The sequence below is a fragment of the Fimicolochytrium jonesii genome (genome assembly GCF_025526975.1).
Source record: "Fimicolochytrium jonesii strain JEL569 chromosome Unknown EV422scaffold_30, whole genome shotgun sequence".
In the NCBI taxonomy this organism is placed as follows: Eukaryota; Fungi; Chytridiomycota; class Chytridiomycetes; order Spizellomycetales; family Powellomycetaceae; genus Fimicolochytrium; species Fimicolochytrium jonesii.
In genome coordinates, this window is record NW_026515697.1 from 135,896 (window position 1) to 154,998 (window position 19,103).

General features: G+C 54.9%; 6 protein-coding genes across 6 annotated transcripts; 2 read left to right on the forward strand and 4 right to left on the reverse strand.

The window, feature by feature from the left end:
* Positions 1-56: 56 nt before the first annotated feature.
* On the reverse strand, positions 57-2,728 carry EV422DRAFT_542654 (uncharacterized protein). The gene is made up of 9 exons (XM_053071291.1): positions 2,400-2,728; positions 2,141-2,337; positions 1,798-2,007; positions 1,518-1,733; positions 1,279-1,427; positions 1,088-1,210; positions 630-1,024; positions 461-567; positions 57-382 (listed from the first exon to the last, which is right to left on the reverse strand). Exons 1-9 carry the CDS (start codon positions 2,491-2,493, stop codon positions 290-292), a joined length of 1,584 nt encoding a protein of 527 aa, XP_052922127.1. The 5' UTR covers positions 2,494-2,728; the 3' UTR covers positions 57-289.
* Positions 2,729-3,904: 1,176 nt separating this feature from the next.
* EV422DRAFT_509193 (uncharacterized protein) lies at positions 3,905-6,915 on the reverse strand (the record flags this gene model as incomplete). Its single annotated transcript, XM_053068826.1, has 2 exons — positions 3,905-3,940; positions 4,126-6,915. 2 exons carry the CDS (start codon positions 6,913-6,915, stop codon positions 3,905-3,907), a joined length of 2,826 nt encoding a protein of 941 aa, XP_052922128.1.
* A 1,073-nt stretch (positions 6,916-7,988) lies between these two features.
* On the forward strand, positions 7,989-12,054 carry EV422DRAFT_542658 (uncharacterized protein). The gene is made up of 14 exons (XM_053071292.1): positions 7,989-8,240; positions 8,371-8,552; positions 8,634-8,928; positions 9,175-9,365; positions 9,436-9,580; positions 9,639-9,797; positions 9,878-10,117; positions 10,191-10,271; positions 10,340-10,429; positions 10,507-10,613; positions 10,709-10,856; positions 10,933-11,084; positions 11,160-11,427; positions 11,514-12,054. The coding sequence occupies exons 1-14, from the start codon at positions 8,217-8,219 to the stop codon at positions 11,739-11,741; spliced, it is 2,310 nt and encodes a 769-aa protein (XP_052922129.1). The 5' UTR covers positions 7,989-8,216; the 3' UTR covers positions 11,742-12,054.
* Positions 12,055-12,283: 229 nt separating this feature from the next.
* Positions 12,284-13,787, reverse strand: EV422DRAFT_606360 (uncharacterized protein; the record flags this gene model as incomplete). The annotated part of the gene is made up of 6 exons (XM_053073796.1): positions 13,295-13,787; positions 13,134-13,211; positions 12,876-13,055; positions 12,615-12,805; positions 12,453-12,558; positions 12,284-12,310 (listed from the first exon to the last, which is right to left on the reverse strand). Exons 1-6 carry the CDS (start codon positions 13,361-13,363, stop codon positions 12,284-12,286), a joined length of 651 nt encoding a protein of 216 aa, XP_052922130.1. The 5' UTR covers positions 13,364-13,787.
* A 1,127-nt stretch (positions 13,788-14,914) lies between these two features.
* EV422DRAFT_542671 (peptidase M18) lies at positions 14,915-16,993 on the forward strand. Its single transcript, XM_053071293.1, has 4 exons — positions 14,915-15,029; positions 15,343-16,624; positions 16,709-16,794; positions 16,863-16,993. Exons 1-4 carry the CDS (start codon positions 15,027-15,029, stop codon positions 16,911-16,913), a joined length of 1,422 nt encoding a protein of 473 aa, XP_052922131.1. The 5' UTR covers positions 14,915-15,026; the 3' UTR covers positions 16,914-16,993.
* A 584-nt stretch (positions 16,994-17,577) lies between these two features.
* On the reverse strand, positions 17,578-18,640 carry EV422DRAFT_509197 (uncharacterized protein; the record flags this gene model as incomplete). Its single annotated transcript, XM_053068827.1, has 2 exons — positions 17,578-18,286; positions 18,384-18,640. The coding sequence occupies 2 exons, from the start codon at positions 18,638-18,640 to the stop codon at positions 17,578-17,580; spliced, it is 966 nt and encodes a 321-aa protein (XP_052922132.1).
* Between the last annotated feature and the right edge of the window lie 463 nt (positions 18,641-19,103).

Consider the following 19,103-nt stretch of genomic DNA (forward strand, 5'->3'; position numbering starts at 1 on the left):
GGGGATGGAGAGGATGGAGACCGGGAGGGAGTAAGGTCTGAGCTGTGAACGGTGAGCGAGCGGAGTGGGTCGGCGATGAAGGAGGAGTGCGGTTGTTGTTGCGAATCCGGTTTTGGAAATAGACGGCTTTTGGTAACATGTACGAGCATTCTAATCGCTGCTTTTTTGTATATCATTCAGCACTATCCTTCGGCACTATCAGAAGGTTTCCGAATTTTGGAAAACTCGAACATGCACGGACATTCGCATGAAGCTATCAATCTCGAAAGTCAACCCCGCCAACAACCGTTCAAAACAGCCAGTCCCGAATGGTATCACCCTCAACCCCGGGTCGCGCCGCTAGCATATCTTGCTCAACAGCTTTGAGGGCCTCGCAGCGGATCTGCATAATCAGCCCGTATGAGTATCCGAATTCGATGAGTCCGACTCGGTTGCAACAATTCGCCCTCCATAAACTGACCTTAAGGAACCAGCCCAACGCCAGCTGTAACTTCGCTTGGTGATGGTGGTCTTTAGACATGGGGACCATGAACGACATCAACTCTGTCACGGCAACCTCTTGTGGGGCTGCGCCAGCATTGCGAAATCAATTGGCTGACATTTTTCCGACAATGCACCGAGCACACTACCTTGGAGGTGGTATCCTAAGACGGTCAAGGTCCCGCCAATTGCCTGAATAGTCAGGACTTGCATCAACTTTGCTTGGCTGCCCGGGATCCTGGCATGTCTCATCAGTCGGCCTTTCAAAAGCAATTTTGCTTGGACATCGAGTTTCTCTGCGTCCTCCAGCGGGTGTAACGTGTGCTGGAGAGTGAGCTGCGACCCGGAGATTTCGACCAGCACAAAATCACCGATGGTTCCTCGAGCTCGGACGAGTACATCAAAGTTGGCGCCGCCCTTCTCGCCATCCAGCCATCTTTCCTTGCCGTGCGAGACATACGTCACTTTGCCTGTCTGGCTGTCAACTTCCCTTTGCTGGGGTTGGAATGCTGCCTGCTGTACGGTGACGGACGATCTTTCCAACCTAAAGCCGGAATGCCAGTGAGTATGTCGTCATATTCTGTGATCAAACAAACACCGCCGTTACCAAATGGTCTCTGCCACACCGAAGATGCGTTCAAGAGCGAAGAAAGTATATGAGATTGATTCAACCACGAACTTCCTCTCGGCATTCTGGAAACTGACATCCCCGAGGGCTGTCAGATGATAACTTCGAATCTGGATCAGCATTTGTTGCTGAATAAATCGCTCCGTGCAACTTAGCTGAGCGTAACATACATGTGGACATAGTGTTCGAGCACATATTGCGCGAAAGCCCCATGCTCGCTATCGCGCGGCCAGTTGGAGCTTCGTATGTTTACTGTCAACGCCTCTGCAACCTGGATACTGAGCGGTGGGAAATCACCTTTCCGATGCGCCACCGCCACCTTCAAACCACTGTGAGCAGAAACGCCCCAATGCTGACACCAGCTCAACACCAGCGCCAATCACAAAACAGCACTGATCCTTTCACAAACCTTTCTGATGTCCTCGACGAGCTTATGCATGGGAAGCGTCCATCCTTCGCACAGATGGTCGAGGTCATTGGCAAACTGACAAAGTTCCCGTGGTACTACTGGCTTGCAGGGTGTGACATACGAAGTTGAGGCACGGCGGCCTTTGAAGGGAGTAGAACTGGAGACGGGGTCCTCCGCCGTCGGCCCAGCGTCATCCGCATCGATATCGTCATCTGTCTTCACTAAGTAAGCCAAAAAATCATAATTTCGGACCAAAATGGAATGAAAAGCTCTGCTGTACCTCTTCAGAAGAGTGTGGAACGTCGGCTTCAGGGATTGCCATGTCCCTCACTTCGTTGGAGGCCTCTCGCGTTGCCAGAACCGACAGCTTCGCCCGCTTCGCCTTGATTCCCGCCCGCTCGTATGATTTTTCGACTCTTGCAGACGCGACGATGAGGCGGAAAGGCTCCCCAGCAATGTGCTCTTGGAAAATCTTTTGACCCTTATTGGACTTTTTTCCAACACAAAGAGACAACGGGCAAACGATTGATTGAGAGGAAGGAGGCGAACGGCATGGCATGTCCATGAGGATCCGGCAGCCACATGAGGAACAGAACACATAATACTGGACGTTGAGCAAATACCTTCATCGTCTGCCTTAATTTTTCAATGTCGGACAGGTACCCCTTCCCAGTACATCCGCCCCGTAGGATGGACAGCTCGCTCAATATGTCTCGCCTCAGGTTGGCCTCGTCATCCCACCAATCTGTCTGGGGTGAGTGTTCGCCGATGTGGTCTACGAGATTATTGATGCTCCACTTCGTATTCTTGGTCCAATATTCTGCGAGACGACACGTTCGGATAGATCATCAAAACAGTCAAAAGTTCGGAAGGGTGTCGTACCTGGGTATTGCAGCCTGCTCACGCAGTCCGCCGAGAGACATTTGACGGTCTGAGCGAGTTTTTGGTCCGTACTGGATTTTCTCTTATGACCCATGTTGCAAGCTTACTTTTCGGGCACAGCTCGTCCACCAGCCACTATGGTGCCTCGATAGAAGGTATATGTATGTAGATGATCTAGGGCTGGTCTGGACGAAGAGCGTACGCGTAGTGGCAACTTCCGGACATTCGGACATGCAACACTGAATTGAATGCGGATAGTCACGTGACCTCCCGCGATTTGTATACGCCATATGGCTCGTCTCGCTCCGGCGTGCTGTTGGCGTTGGGGCATCCGGACCGACACCGCTGGCAGATGGACCCCCGACACCGTCCCGCTACTTTCCCACTACTTTCCAAAGCAACATCGTGCCGCGGATCTCAACGACAGGTAAGATCATCCATCGTGTACGGCTCATGTGGGTCTTTTTACCGTACCCTCGCGCCGCCCAGGAGGGACGCGAAATCGTAAAAGACTGGGGGTTCTGGCCGGCCAGTAGGAGCGTCAGAACCTCTACGAGGGAAGGAACGCAAGCATCATATGAACATATGTTGCGTCTCTGGCCTCGGAGACCTGCGGAGCCGGTCGCCCCATCCTCGGGGCGACCGACTCTATACCTCGCGCCGCCCAGTAGGGACGCGAAATGGTGAAACATTTTTGGACCTGGCCGGGCTTTATGCAACGCCAGGACCTCTACGAGGGAAAGGTCAGGCCGTACCAGTCTAATGGACGTGGGCCTCTCACACAAATCGGGGATCTAGCCGGGCTTCGGGCAGCGCTAGAACCTCGAGGGAGGTCGGATCGTACAATAGAAACCGGACGTGGACCGCTTGCATCTCCGATGGGGATCCGATCTCATGAGAGTCGTTCGAACGGGGTCCCTCTCTCGTATTTCTTTCTTGATGTGTGCTGATCATATTTTCTGTGGTTCTCCCGTACTTTCCTTCCTGCAATATGGAGCTACACACCACTTATGACGCGATTATCGGAACGCGTCGCAAATGCGCTCACCGAGTACTTTGAGAGGGTGCGGCATGCACGCCGAAAAACCATTGGGGAATCCGGAGTTCAGACGCATCTCGAAACCGGTATGTGCCTTGACGTCTTTGATTGTCGGGTGCCGTAGAACACCCAAATCTCTTCGAATCAAACTGACTAAGCACATCATCCCGTAAGGTCCACTCTATACGCTGACGCAAGACCACCCGCCAAGAGCAATCTGACCTGCTTCCTTTCTCTGACCCAGCGAAAAGCTCCATGCCCGCCGTTCCACATGCTCGGGCTCTCAAGTTTTTGCTAGTAGCTGGCCGGGCGAGGCTGGCTTGATTTGCGGATTGATCAATATACCGCGTCTTTTGTATATCCATTTTCCTAACCCTCCTGTGCACGCCTTTCATCTATTATATAGACCTACTGCACCACGCAGCGGGTGAGCCCCCAACAAACGCGTGCAAGGCCAAGAAGGCCTTCACATTTCACCCCGCCATCTATCAATGGATGATGTCTACGTCCAAAAACGTACAAACTCTATTTACGTCCAAAATACTGTCTATAACATCAAATCGCATCCCCGGCCAACCCCCCCACAACCCCTCTTAACCCCCCACACATCCCCCTCCACCCCCCCTCCTCACACATCCCAACCCACCTACTCTGTGCACCCCTCCACCCCCTCGCCCACCGCCTCACCTCCAAGCTCAACACCCCATCCTCGGTGGAAATCGCATTTATTGCCGCGCTGTGGAGATGTTGCATGCAGAGCTCGATGAGAGGGGCCATGAGGAATTTGTCGGCGGTTGTCAAAAGGCGGAGGACGCGGAGGAGGGTGGGGTGGGTGTATGGGAGTGGCGGAGGTGGGGTATCCGAACCGGTGGGGGTATTCGAACCGGTGTTGTCCTTCCCAGCCAGAGTGAAATACCCCACCATCATCCGCCACGTCCCGGCCTCCACATCCTCGATGTGCACCACATCCTGCCGTGACTCCCTATACCCGCCGTACAGCATATCACTCAGCACCTGCGATGCGGCCGCGGCCGCGGCGCGCGGGAAGGGGATGGTTGTGTTGTCGGTTGTCAAATGCGCCAGGACCGTGTCGCCATCATCCGTGGATATCTCACACCCCTCGGTTTGGGTTGAGGCGAAGTGGTAAATCTGAGCAAGCAGGGATGTATCGCAGGGGGGTATATCCGCCCCCACGAGATCCGGCGGCAAGGCATCCTCGGGCCGTAAGTCGGATGTAAAAGCGAGGTATCGCAGGGCGGCACATGCGCGGTCGTGTCGGCCGGCCGCATACTCCTCGTCCATACCCTCATCCGCGTCCTCAGGCACATCGTCAGTGAACGAGAACCGTAGCGCGAGGGAGAAGAGCCAATCCAGTGCTGTCTTTGCGGTCGCGTGGTGTGTCGCTGTGATGTGGGTCGCTGATATCGTCGGCGGCAGGACAGCGGCGCTTAAGAGCTCCCCGCCCCAACAATACGCCAACGCCAGTGCAATCTTCTCCCTCACCACCCGCGACGCACACAACGCCTCCGCCGAGACATGTCTTGCATTCGCGTTATTGGAATGGTATTCGAACAACCTGCACAGCATCCTTGCGCTCTCCCACCTATCCTTTGCCAATAACCCCGCAAACGTGTTCATAAATCCCCGCCCGCTACCATCCACCATCCGCTCTTTCCCCAACAGGGTCTCAAACACCGCCGAAAAGCCCATGTTCTCCACCATGGTGTTCAAAAGTTCGGGGGAGGAGATCAATCGGCCGAGGACGCGGGTGAGGATTTTGGAGACGGGGGAGACTGCTTCGGCGGGGTTTAGGGAGTGTGTTAGGGTTGAGAGGGTGGTGGGGGAAAGGAGTTGGGGGAGGGCTTTGCCGGCAGTGATGAGGGCGTCGAGGAGGCTGGCGGCTGCGAGGCGGGTTTGGGCGGTGGTGGTGGGCGGGTTATCTTTTTCGCGATTATTGTCTGATCCCTGCGGTGTCTCTTTCGCGTCGCCATCGTCCGACGAGACCTCCAATTGCATCTCTTCCCCACACTCCCCATTCCCCCCAGTGATCAACCCAATAAGCACCGGAAAAGCACTAACAACCCTGCCACCCCCCACCCTCCACTCCCGCGGCACAACGCTTTCCATCTCCCCAAGCACATCCATCGGACACCCACACAGCGTCTCCGCCACCGAGGTATCATGGCTATAGTTCCCGTACAGGAAGGTCATGGCGCGTTGCATCAGGTTGGCTCTGTACTCTGCATCGTGGGGTGTCGATGCGGGTGGCAGGGCGGCGCCGAGGATGAAGAAAGCGATGCAGAAATGGACGACTGTGAATGGCGAGATCTGTGTGGACGGCCTATGTGTACTTTGATCAGACACGTCCGAGTCAGTGTCCTCACTATCCTCATTCCAGAACCTTCCATCACGCATCCTAAACCGGACCCCGGAGTTCTCTGCGGCGCGCTGCAGGGTCGTGAACAGCAACGCGGTGATGGGCGGGGCGGGGTGGAGGAGGAGCGGGGCGACGAAGGATGTGTTGATGAGGTCTGCGAGGATGTTGTCGGCGACTAGACGGAGGCGGCAGCGTTTGTCGGTCATGAGGACGGAGATGAGGCGGAGGGCGCGGTGGCCTAGGGTTGGCGATGGGTGGGGAACCATTGTGGAGGGGGTTTCGGCGGAAGTCGTTTGAAGGGGATGTGTGGCAGCGTCGGCAATGGATTCCCGCATAAGCTTCCCGATTGAGCGATGGAATACGCTTATGATCGGCTGTTCGCATTGCATGTACACGTCGGCGCCGCGTGAGCCGCTACCCAGTAGATACGTCAGCGATTTGAGGATCTTGCCCTTCGCGTTGTCGAGTTTCGCCGCGTCATACTTTGCGGCATATGCGGGGGAATCTATGAACCGCCAGAGGTTGACGAGGGCCAACGGGGCATTTGATGCGACGGCGGCGTCCAACGCGCCGGGCATCGGTAACGTGCATAGCAGCAAGTCCAGACCGGACAGGGCTACGATCAAAGCTGGGCCGACGCCTGCTTCTGATAGCATGCTGAGGTAGATTGCACACGCCTGGGCGGTGTGTGGGGCGAGCGACGTGAACTCTGAGGAACGCGATTTTGTTGTCATGCGGCATACCATAAGCAGTGTCTCGTTGGCTGCTCGCATCATCTCGATCTCTGCGGGTGTGGCTGAGACGATATTTTTCGCTGTGGCAAACTCTTTCAGGATGGTGGCGAGGGCGATGCATTCGTGGACGTCCAGTGCGGCGGTGCTGAGTACAGCGGGTTTGCAGAGTATGTAAAGGGCTGGTATGCAGTGCGTGAGAAGCTTGACCGAGTAACCAGTAGTATCCACGTGGTATTCGATATGGCCATCCGTGATGGTGGATGAGACCTGCACCGTTGCAAGCCGCGCGAGGGCCTCTATCGCTTGCGCTTTCATCTCGATGTTGTTAAGAGGGCTGGGGAGTCTCTGTCGTGTCAGTGCGTGCATGATGATTGCAGCGAAGAGCCGTATGTCCCTGATGATGTCCGCATGTGCCGGGACTCGCGACGATGGACGGTTGTTTGACCCAATATCGAGAGACAAGCAGTATATCACATGGGACATATGATCTGCCGACAGCATGTCATTCACAGTTGACGAGTCTTTCTGAGCGAGAGCAACGAACGTCCTGAGCGCTTGAAATCGCGTAGTGATTGTTCGCGAGCAGACTCCGTTGAGAACCTCCTTGATCAATGTTCTATGCCGCTCTGACGACTTGGAGATGATATCCAAGACATCTGGCGGGGAAAACGCGGGATTGCGTATCTTTACAGTCGGAGAAGGCTTGACGAGGTTGGCAAATATGCGAAATACGTTTTCTCGTGTCCGACCTTTGGATGATGCGATAACGAGGAGGAGGTTGTCGAGAGCGTCCTCAATCTGCGAGCGATTATCCAACTCCTCGTTTGAGCCCTTTTCGACCCTCACAGAGGCAAGTGCCCGCATGAGCTCCAGCAGGTCTTCCAACGCATTCGTATCCAAGTTTGTTCGTGGTGTCGTTGGCTGCTGTAACCTGTGCAGTAGGTCTCGGACGTGGGACCATCGTGAACTCGTTGCGTTGGGGAACGTCGAACTTTGCCCATAAGGTGTGTCACTGGGAGGGCTGTACGGCTCAAGGGCCGTCGAGTGAATGATAGGGAAGTTTTCGGGCGACGACTCTACATCTAACCGTCTCCTCTTTGCGGGTGGCACTGACATCTCGGCATACTATTCCCTTTGACAATGCTGCTTGTGATTCTATGGTTCTCCGTTGAAGATGACAGTCGCATAACTCCTTTTCCGCTGCCCACTGCTGAGGAAGACTATGAGTGCCGAGAAGTGTTCCAAGGTCAACGTCCTACTTGCGGAGGACTTGAGGACAGCAACAAGGGATATTGCTCCACTGTGAAACCAAAAAGGTGGGGCGATGCCTTTGCCTTCTCTTGGTGGTCGTCGGCTCATGCTCCTCCCATGTCGAATCGCAGGGGTTAGGGTTGCGAGTGCGGGCGGTGACGGAGCGACGCAAACGGACAGCGGCCACGGCGTGGCTCGTTCTTCCCTTCGCCGTCGACATCTCAACTGCCCACCCAACGACATAGCCGACGGGGCGGACCTTGCACAGACAACTCCCGCTCGCTTAGCGCATACAGTGCTTAGAGTCGCTTCTGCACGCCTCCTCTACGTCGACTTACGAGTGGATACACGGTCACTTTGTCTCGCACGATTGCCTTCACTCTCTCGTCGGAACTCAGCATCACCTTCACGCAACGATGAACACCTTCGAAGAGATCGAGGTATGTCTCAAGCCTCAACTGCTAGGTGGTCCGAGGAGCACTCTCGCAGTGGCAACCTTCTCCAACCCTAAATTCTACCCACTCTGTGGGTGTACTGACCCCGACAACTGATTTTCCCACGCTTACTTAGGACCAAGATGGAATCAGGCTGTCATGGAACGTCTGGCCATCTTCGCGACTGGAAGCAACGAGGATGGTCGTTCCCATAGGTGCTCTTTACACTCCCTTGAAGGAGAGGGAGGGTATCCAGCCCTTTGCCTATGAGCCAGTCACTTGCAAGATGCCTTGTCGGGCCATCCTGAACCCTTACTGGTGAGATAGCTCCACATTCTTGCATTTTTATCATGATCAGACGTGCTGACGTCTCTGTCCCCTCCGACCATTGTTGATTAGTCAAATCGACGTCCGCGGCAAGCTCTGGATCTGCCCCTTCTGTCTGCAACGCAACCAGTTCCCACCGCACTACAAGGACATCTCCAACACCAACCTGCCCGCCGAGCTCCTCCGCCAATACACTACCATCGAATACGTCCTCAACAAACCGCCTTCTCTTCCGCCAATTTTCCTCTATGTTGTGGATACGTGCCTCGATGAGACGGATCTGAAGGCTTTGAAGGATTCGTTGGTTGTTAGTTTGAGCTTGTTGCCGCCTAACTCATTGGTTGGATTGATTACTTACGGGACGATGGTATGTTGAGTGCAAGGGGGGCAAGGGCGAATATAGTGAACGGAGTAGGAGCAGGTGGGAAAATGGAGTGGCAGGAGTGGGAGTAATAGGAGGAGTAAACGGAGTGGGAGGACGTGTGAAGGAAGGGACCGAACGGGAGAACAAGGGAGAGGCTAGCGCATTCATGCTTTTTGTTGCCCAACATCGCAGTCGGGAGCACGGTTCTCGATGATCGCTGACACTTTGTCCCCTCGTTTACATATATAGGCCCAAGTGCACGAATTGGGATACAGCGACTGTCCGAAGTCCTACGTCTTCCGCGGTAGCAAAGAGTACAACGCGAAGCAGATTCACGACATGCTCGGCCTGGGTGCCGTTCCGGCCATGCGCCCTGGTCAGGCTCCCGGCAGACCAGGTCAACCCGCCATGGCGCCACAGCAGAACATGGGCGCTAGCAGGTTAGACTTCCTCGCTTCATCAGAGTATGTGTGCGATTTGTGAATGCTGAACCCTTTTTGTTGACTGCAGATTCCTCTTGCCCGTTTCCCAATGCGAGTTCACCCTCACATCCATCCTGGAACAACTCCAGCAAGATCCTTGGCCCGTCGCCAACGACAAGCGTCCCTTAAGGTGCACCGGAACGGCTCTTTCCGTCGGTGTTGGGCTTTTGGAGGTATGTAAACAACCTGTCGGTTACGTACGAAGTGGTTTGATCTGATGACCTTTATTAGGCTGCATACCAAAACACAGGAGCGAGAATCATGCTGTTCGCAGGTGGCCCGCCAACCGAAGGACCCGGATTGGTCGTCGGCCCAGAGCTGAGGGAACCCATCAGGTCTCATAACGACATTGAGAAAGATGTCGCAAAGCACGCCAAGAAGGCTTCAAAGGTAACGCTTCTCTTCCTACCCCCGTCCCCTCCCCTTACCCGTATATCCCACATCAACTCACTCGATCATGTTACACGCAGTTCTACGAAGCCATCTCCAAACGCGCAGCCGATAAAGGCCACGTCATCGACATCTTCGCCGGCTGCCTGGACCAGATCGGTCTAATGGAGATGAAGTCCCTCGTCACCTCCACCAACGGGCACATGGTGCTCTCCGACTCGTTCAACACCGCCATTTTCAAGCAGTCGTTCCTGAGGCTATTTAGTAAGGACGCGGATGGGTTCTTGCAGATGGGGTTCAATGCGACGTTGGAAGTGCAGGTATGTGGGTCGGGCTTATGGCTGGTGTGGCTTTCGGGAGAGTGAGATTGATTTGTTTCGACGAATTTTGTAGACGACGAAGGAGTTGAGAGTGTGTGGATTGATTGGTCCGGCTATCTCGGGCAACAAGAAGAGTCAGTGTGTAGGAGAAACGGTGAGACCTTCTTGAAGTACGAGATCCCAGTCAGGAATGCGAAGCGCTGATACTATTTCCATCTGCAGGAAATTGGAATCTCCGGCACGAGTGCATGGAAATTCTGCGGGATCTCTCCCAGCACCACCGTAGGGCTGTATTTTGAGGTCGCCAACCAGGTAGGCAGAGGCACCGCATATGTATGCCCGTGAAATGCATTCTCTGACGATCAATAATTCTTCCTAATGAATTGAAGCAAGCGGCAGGCCTTACGCCCGGCTCCAACGGTCTCATTCAATTCGTCACTCTCTACCAACATGCTAGCGGGCAGTTCCGCCTCCGCGTTTCCACCATCGCTCGCGCGTAAGTAGTTCAAAAACTCCCCTACACACCACATACACCACTCCAAGCACGTGAGTATATCGATTGACCTGTTGTGTCTTTCCCTATCTTTGCAGATGGGCAGACGCAAACTCCTCCCAAATTCCCGCATCGTTCGATCAAGAAGCTGCAGCGGTGCTGATGGCTCGGATCGCCATTTTCAAGGCGGAGATTGATGATAGCCCCGATGTGTTGAGGTGGTTGGATCGGATGCTTATTCGATTGGTATGTTGATAATTGATAGCCGAATCGTCCATCGTTGAGGTTTCTTGGCTAATGACATAGTCTTTTATGATTGCAGTGCCAGAAATTCGCCGACTACCGCAAAGACGACCCGACCTCCTTCCGCTTGACGGACAACTTCTCGATCTACCCGCAGTTCATGTTCCACTTGAGGAGGAGTCAGTTCTTGCAGGTCTTCAATAACAGTCCAGATGAGACTGCTTTCTACAGGTATGTATCGGGATTACGTCCTGTTCTTGTCCCCTTCTCGCGTTCACTAAACACTCCCTTCCCCGCACACAAAAGACACATCCTCAACCGTGAAGACGTCAACAACTCTCTCATCATGATCCAACCCACCCTCATGTCCTACTCCTTCAACGGCCCACCGGAGCCCGTGCTCCTCGACTCTGTCTCCATCAAACCGGACGTCATTTTACTGTTGGATACGTTCTTCCACATCCTGATCTGGCACGGCGAGACCATTGCCGCGTGGAGGAAGGCAAAGTACCATGAACAGCCGAGTTATGAGAATTTCAAATTGTTGTTGGAGGCGCCGAAAGGGGCTGCTCAGGTAAGTCAATCAACCTAACCCTCACCTTGCTTTTCTCATCTTGAAAGCCCTACCACTCACGACTCTTTGTTTTTGTATTTTTACAGGAACTCCTAACAGAACGCTTCCCAATCCCGCGCTACATCGACTGCGACGCCGGCGGCTCCCAAGAGCGGTTCCTCAAATCCAAAGTCAACCCCTCGACCACGCACACATCCCCCAGCGGTTACGGCTTCAACCCGGCGACGCAGGGCGCGGCGATCGCGACCGATGATGTGAGCTTGCAGGTTTTCATGGATCATTTGAAGAAATTGGCTGTCAGTGGGTCGAGTTAGGGTGGGGATGAAAGACGGGGGAGCGGGAAATGGGGGTGACATCCCCTTGTCCAAGCTGTGCTTGAAAGCTTTCTGTGCTGTACTTCTGGCTGTATGGTATAAAAATCGAGTTCTTTTGCACTACAGAATCGAAATACTTGTGGGTGCCGTGCGCCCCTCTGTGTATCAAGCTTGCGCCTTTGGGGTGGCCACTTTGGGTTCTTCCTCAGAGATGGGTTCTTCCTGAGCCCCAGAATAAACCATCCGTCCGAGACTTCCAAGTTGGCATCTTCGAAGATCTTCGGACTGCGCCGTCAAATTGGCAGATGTCACCTCCCGGGATGATAGAAATCCGATATATTTTTGCAAACAAATACACACACATGAAACCGGCACAGAGTAAAGACAAAGTAAGGTAGGGACAACTCATGGACTTACGCCGGACTCCTCTCCCATGGGAACAAAATCTCGAACAGTTTCCCGTCCAGCACAAAATCCCAGTCCCCTATACACCGCACCAGCGGGAATTTGCTGATGTGTAAGAAAGTCCCGGAGTCGTTGTCTCATGCCCAGAATGGCTCGGATAGGAACTGGAAACACCAAGGGATGGACAGAATAGAAAGTGCGCGGCGTCGAGGTAAAGACCGCCGACTTCCTGTGGGGTAGGGAGGAGGAAGTCAGATGGGCCACCCATGGATGGCCTCCATGCGAAACGGGAGTGACACGCTTTACCTGCATGTCGAAGTGAGCGATCCCAAGCTCCCCGCCGAAGAGCGCCGTCTCAAACTCGCGACCCGCATCGCGCACGGCGGACATGACCGACTCCGAGACGCCCACTCTGTCACCCATAGACCGCAACGTCAGTAGACCTGCAAATCTCCTTTAACAGCGCACTGGCGAAGAGGATGGCGAGCCACATTTTGCGCGTCCCGTGCAGGCCCGTAGAAGTTGGGCTCGATGAAGACGCAGTGGCGGATGATGTCGGTTTGCATGAGGCTTCCTTTGGCGCCGTCGCTGGAAATGCGGAGTTCCGGCCAGTCCGCCGCGGTGAAGAGGCTGCCAGCAACCGTTGTGTCCAGCGGCAGCTGAGGACGATGCGAGCACGTCAGTTGGGAATGCGTGCACTCCGCCCAAAATTCTCCGGTTTCCTCATACCTCAGGGAAACACAAATCCCGGTATTTCTTCAAGACAGCATCTGTCCCCAGCGCACGACTAAGTATCGCCATCCCAACCGTAATCACCTCACTGATGCCGTAACCCGTCCCCGACGGCCATGCTTGTTTCTCCGCCGGCCAGATATTGGCAAGTGAGATTGTAGTGGAGGAAGAGAGTGTCTGAATATTATATATGTGATTAGTACATGTAAACTGCTAGTAAGAGAAGGCGGTGATGTGTGTGTAGGTAACCCTTACGGTTCCGGGAGGCAGGCTGCTGGGCTGAGCCACCGCAGGCAGGGTCATGAGAGCCGAAGCGTTCTGCCACGCTCTCTTCTGGCACCACGAGGGAAGAAAGGAAACACGGTGAGGTGGGGGAAGACAGCGGGGCTTTTCGTAATGCACCACGACGAACATACCCCCCTGAACTGGTTCCGTCCACCTATCCGTTTTCTCTTCAAAGCGATTTGCGGTGAGTCGCATTTCATGTTTTCTTAGTGATGTCTGGTGTGGATGTTCTGGATGGGTAGGGAGATTTCAGTGAAGTCTCATGTTTCCCACAAATGCCCCCGGGTTGGTGGACTCGGCATAGATTATATATACGTATTGCAAAAGAAAAACCAACGACATGCCCAGTGTGTCAATTCTCTCCCGGGGAAAGAAAGGGTGGGGAAGCGCCTACTAAGAATAAACAAAAAATCGCGTCCACATTTCGCTAAAACGCACCATCTCCGCGTCGTTCATCTTCCGTGCCATGGGACAACTTCTAACATATATATACAGAAGCCAGGTGGATAGGAATAGCTCCGCGTGAACAAAACGAAGGATGCGACCTTCAACAGGATGTGGCGGGAACAACCAGCGCAGGTAACGGGGGAAAAGCCGACATGACTAGTGGGCACATAACACAATATTTATCATCGGCTCTAATAACGGGGTCACATCCCCTCTTCTTCGGTGATTGGAAAGAAAGGGTTGGACGTTTGACGGGCGAGAATGACGGTGTACGTCAGCTGCCGCGGGAAAGTTTTACGCACAAGAAGCACCGGATATCAACAAGGTCTCGAATGTCATATATGTACACAAAATCCAGATGAAAGGAACATATATATGTACAGGGACGGTCAAATGAACGCCGTGTGCACAAGCTTTGGACTGGAAGCCTTCTTGTCTGGCATTGTAGATATGTACACCCGGTATGGAGGTAGGAAGTGTGGGGGCAACGTCGGTTTGACGGGAGGCGGGGTGAAAGGAATGACGGGCTTACGTCAGCGAATGACACATGCACTGTCGAACTTTGCCAACACATTCGACAGCTTACAAGCCCGTCCAGGAAGAGAACTGGCCACACAATACGCAGCAGTTGAAAATTCATCATGGATTCGTTATTCCACATCCATTCACTTTAGTTCATTGAGAGCAGGGAGGCAACCACCGTTGGGAAATTTGAAGATAGATGATAGTCCAGACCCTCCGCCCGGCAATCCGAGTGACGATCCCGGCTTCTGATATCTTTCTCAAACCGAGCAAGAAATCATCAGCGCTCCCGACTTTCTGAAAGAGATATTAGCTAGCTTTAGTGATTTGACTCGATTTGTCGAATCATTCCATCAGCCCCCGAAGGGTTTCGACCAGCCTCGCGCATACTGACCAACGTCGTCTCTTCACCGGCTCTCATGTACATACCAGCGCCCTTCCTTCCTTCCTTTCGCATCCAGCAAGACGGACGAGTTACACCGGGTAAGAAAGAGAAATCAATGACCACCTCGCTAATTCATACAGTACATCACCGGCGGTATGCAGTTCGCATCGCAGTTTCATCTCCGATGGCTGCACTTTTTCCCTCTTTGGCATTACATTCGATGTTTCTCTTCCAAGAAGGGAGAGATGGAACCCGTGGATGAAGTACTCTTGATGAGTCTCCTGGTGTGAATGTAAAGGATAAGTTCTGGGCAGGGGGGGGGGGGGGGGGGGGCGGTTGGAAAGTGCGCCCTGGAAAGCGCGTTGACGGTTGCGGTCGTTGTGCCGCACGTGAGCGGCGTCTCCGAGGGCTTCGAGCGAAGTGGTCAACCCCTCGCTAATTCCCACTCCAGCATCGGCAACAGGAAACCACCCACACGCACCTGGCACTTATCAGTCACTCGCACAGCTATGGTAAGTGCCTCTAGATCTATAGTCCTCCGGAACACTTGCCTCAGAAAATGAGTGGGGTCTGGCGGTGATCTCTGCAGATAGTGTGAAATTGGGGAAAACAATGGGAATCGTCCTGACCCATCTGCATTCACCCCTCCGCCCACTCCATCACCCGTTTCACTTATACTCGCAGCGCATACTGATCCCTTGTCTTCGCTCCGGCCGCCTGCATACGCTGACCTCGTCTCCTTTTCTCGTTACTTCCATCAAAATTCGTCCTCGGTACTTCCATCACCATCGCCACCACCACCAACGATTATACCACTCCACACAGTCATCAGCAACAGCCTCCGCCACCAGCTTCCTCGACTTTGTCAATGCCTCCCCCTCGCCCTTCCACGCCGTTGAAACCGCCACCTCCCAACTAAAGGCCGCCGGGTTCGTCGAGATCCACGAACGCGATGCCTGGGCCGGTAAACTGCAGAAAGGCGGGAAATACTTCTTCACGCGCAACAGGAGCTGCATTGCCGCTTTTGCCGTCGGTAGTGGTGGCGGCAGCCATGTAGGCTTCTCGGTCCTGGGCGCGCACACCGACTCACCCTGCTTGAAGGTGAAACCGCACTCGAAGAAGGAGAAGGCGGGCTACACGCAGGTGGGCGTGCAGACGTATGGGGGCGGGTTGTGGCATACGTGGTTTGACCGTGACTTGGGGCTTGCGGGACGAGTGGTGGTTACGGGGACGGAGGGAAAGTTGGAGCATCGGTTGGTGAGGATTGATCGACCGATTTTGAGGGTGCCGACGTTGGCTATTCATCTGGACAGGGGGGTGAATGATGCGTTCAAGTTCAATAACGAGGTGCAGTTGACGCCTATCTTGGCTGCGGCGGCTACCAAGGCCCTGAACGGCGACGCGGAAGCGAAAAGCACCACCACTACAGCGGCCCCCAACGCAGAGCAGCACTCCCCCTTACTGCTCAAACTCCTCGCCGAAGAACTCAAAATCGACGCTGCCCAAATCGGCGATTTCGAACTCTGTCTCTATGACACCCAACCCTCCGTCATCGGCGGCGCTCAAAACGAGTACATCTTCTCCGCCCGCCTCGACAACCTCATGATGTCCTACTGCTCCCTCACCGCTCTCATTAACAGCTCCACAAAGGAGTCGCTGGCCAAGGACGCCAACATCCGCGTCGTCGTGCTGTTCGACAACGAGGAGGTCGGGTCTGTCTCCGCCCATGGCGCCGGCTCCAACCTGCTGGAAGTCACCCTCCGCCGTCTTGCATCTGAGTTCGCAGCCGAGGGGAGCAGCGAAACGGCGGCGTTTGAACGCGCCATCCCGCGCTCCCTCCTCATCTCTGCCGACATGGCCCACGCGATCCACCCCAACTACGCCGAGAAGCATGAGGACAACCACCGCCCGCAGATGAACAAGGGCGTTGTCATCAAGCATAACGCGAACCAGCGATACGCGACTACCGCTGTGACAACCGCTCTTGTGCGACGTGTGGCGGAGAGGAGGGGCGTGCCGTTACAGGAGTTTGTGGTGAGGAATGATTCCCCATGTGGAAGTACTATTGGACCGATGTTGAGTGCGCAGTTGGGGTTGAGGACTATTGGTAGGTGGACTACCTGCGCTGCAGCCATGAGGTCGCGTCGTGCGGTTATTCATTTGCTCACAAACCACGTCTCTGTCTTTGCAGACGTCGGTAACCCACAACTAAGCATGCACTCCATCCGCGAAACCTGCGGTGTTGAGGACGTCAAGTACGCCATTGATTTGTTCGAGGTAAAAGCAATCGTTAATCCATCCTACAAGCGAACAATTCCTAAAACCATTCCTCTTCTTTTTCGCAGTCATTCTTCCACGACTTTGCCGAAATCGAGGCACAGCTTACCGTCGACTAGGCACATAAATATGCGTCCCCCCCGCACTCCCATACCCAGCTTCGGGCAAAACTGAAACATAGAAAGCCCCCCCCCCCCCCTTACATGCGAAAGACGACCCGAGCCGTAGGACAATATCCCCCGTGGGAGGCCGGTATGGCAGCGGGTAGTGGGCGCAACGGCCTGGGGGATGTTTCTTCTATGTATCTAGCTACCCTCAGGATAGATGTATCTACTGGTTGAATGGATGGTTGCGATGCCGAATCGCGCAGACAGGTTCGAGACGGATGTCGAGATCTAACCCACCCCCGATCCATAATGTTGACCTGCAGACCAAGATGCCCGAACGTGCCCGGCATGCATGTGAGATGGGGCGTTTGACAGCACGGTTTTGTATGGTATTTCTTTTTACAACAAGATGAACAAAAACGCATCAAACTACTGTGGGCCGTGGTGGGGGGGTGAGTCGTTTCGCTCAGTCACTGCAGGCACTCCCATTCCCCTTTCCATTCTACATCCACCTCCCGTTCTCCTCTCGACAAAGACGCAAAACCCATGTTGGTCCCTAGCCCCACCCGGTACGTTGCCGGAGGGGGGGCGGGGCATCCTCTAAATCTAAAACAGTCAAGTTTTTCAAAAACGGATAGCAAAAACAGATCCAACCACACAAGCAGGCGCGACTCGATTATTCCTCAGCAGCGATCGGGACGGCGGCGGCGGGGGGTGCGCCTGCCTTGGTGCGTGTCGAGGTGCGTTTCACGGTGGTGGTGGTAGGGCGGGGTGGTTTCGTGGTGTTGGTACGGCGGCTGCGTTTCGCTGGCGGGTCGGGGTCGGCCGCGTGTCCCGTTTCATCGTCGGACGCGGAACCGACATTGTTGCCGTGATCGTCCGCATCCCCGGTTGCCGAATCCGTCGACGCAGACGGGGGCGGCGACGCAGGTGCGCCGTCCACATCTGCGACCCCATTCCTCCGTTTTCGTTTCACCACATTCGTCTTCACCTCCACGCTCTCCGTCCCAGAAGAAGGAGAGGTCTCGCCCCGCCGCCCACGCGTCCTCATTGCCCGGGTGTCATCTTCAGAGACAGAGGTAGCAGCCGCGGCCTTCTTCCGCCTCAACTGTGCCTGCATCTCCGTGACGGCCGACATGGCGTCCACGCGGCCTGCGGTGGCGGCTTCGTTGGCGGGGAGGGGGACGCCGTCGAGGTAGTAGCGCCATTTTCGGGGTGGGGTGGTGGTGGTCGACGCGTCCGATGCCTCTGGTTGGATTGTGGGGGCAAGGGATGAGGTGGTGCCGCCCGGTATCTTGCCGAGGAGGGGCCGACGCGAGGCTTCGGCGCAGCGTTTGAAGTGTTGAGAGATCCGGGAGGAGACGGTTGCGTAGGGTGTTTGACCTCTGCATTCAGTGCGTAAGTGCACAATGATATATGGTGAGAAAAAGAACACCTCCCCTAAACGCGTAAGAGATAACGCGCCCCACAAGAAAAACTCACCCAAGCACAGCCAACCCATCCCTCAAAATAATCGCCGCCAACTCCCTCGGCGAGCTAGGTCTATTCCCCTCCCTCAACAACGCTTCACGGATCGCGCCAAGGACTTTGCAGCGTTCGTCGTCGGGGGCCATGGGTGGGGCAGCATCGCGGGCGGATGGTTGTGATCGTTGGGATGGTTGCAGGGTTGGCGCGGGTTCGGGTTGTTGTTGTAGGGCGGCAAGTTTGCGCTTGCGGGCGGCTCGTGCGGACTGGCTCATGGTGGTTTGGGGGTGGAGGTGTGCTTGGTCGCGCGCAATGAGCTGCCGAAAAAACTCCGACGGGTGGAAAGTGGAGCGCGTTTGGCGATGGTTTGGCGCAATGAGGTGAGGGGCTCGGAAGGGGACAATGCCTTTGAGCGACAAGGGTGTTGTAGAGGATGTAGTATGGGTATGGGGTGAAGATGCGCTGTGCTGGTGGTAAGAGTGGATCTCTCTGATTGCGGCGGCCGTGGAGCGTTTGGATGGCGGAGGCGTGATAAGAAAGGACGCGCGCGATTTGCTTTCCGTTTCGCCCAACACAGAGCACAGACCCAAGCATACACCCCCCCAACTCGCCCCCCCTCTCCATTACCATCAGGCACCGGTGAGAACGTGCCCAGCCATCTTGTAAGCGGGGAGATCGACGCTTATGCATTTCAGCCGGCTGTGACTGACAGAGGGACCTGCTAATATTCCATCTGCC

Excerpts from the sequence above, each read along its gene's own strand:
- EV422DRAFT_542654 (XM_053071291.1), bottom strand. The coding sequence starts at position 2,493 with ATGGGTCATAAGAGAAAATCCAGTACGGACCAAAAACTCGCTCAGACC. Across the intron at positions 2,008-2,140 it reads AATTAAGGCAGACGATGAAG|TCCAATAAGGGTCAAAAGAT; the intron begins GTATTTGCTCAA and ends GTTGGAAAAAAG. Across the intron at positions 568-629 it reads CTTAGGATACCACCTCCAAG|CCCCACAAGAGGTTGCCGTG; the intron begins GTAGTGTGCTCG and ends ATGCTGGCGCAG.
- EV422DRAFT_542658 (XM_053071292.1), top strand. The coding sequence starts at position 8,217 with ATGAACACCTTCGAAGAGATCGAG. Across the intron at positions 10,118-10,190 it reads ATGCGACGTTGGAAGTGCAG|ACGACGAAGGAGTTGAGAGT; the intron begins GTATGTGGGTCG and ends CGAATTTTGTAG. Across the intron at positions 11,428-11,513 it reads CGCCGAAAGGGGCTGCTCAG|GAACTCCTAACAGAACGCTT; the intron begins GTAAGTCAATCA and ends GTATTTTTACAG.
- EV422DRAFT_542671 (XM_053071293.1), top strand. Across the intron at positions 16,625-16,708 it reads GTTGGGGTTGAGGACTATTG|ACGTCGGTAACCCACAACTA; the intron begins GTAGGTGGACTA and ends CTGTCTTTGCAG. Across the intron at positions 16,795-16,862 it reads ACGCCATTGATTTGTTCGAG|TCATTCTTCCACGACTTTGC; the intron begins GTAAAAGCAATC and ends TCTTTTTCGCAG.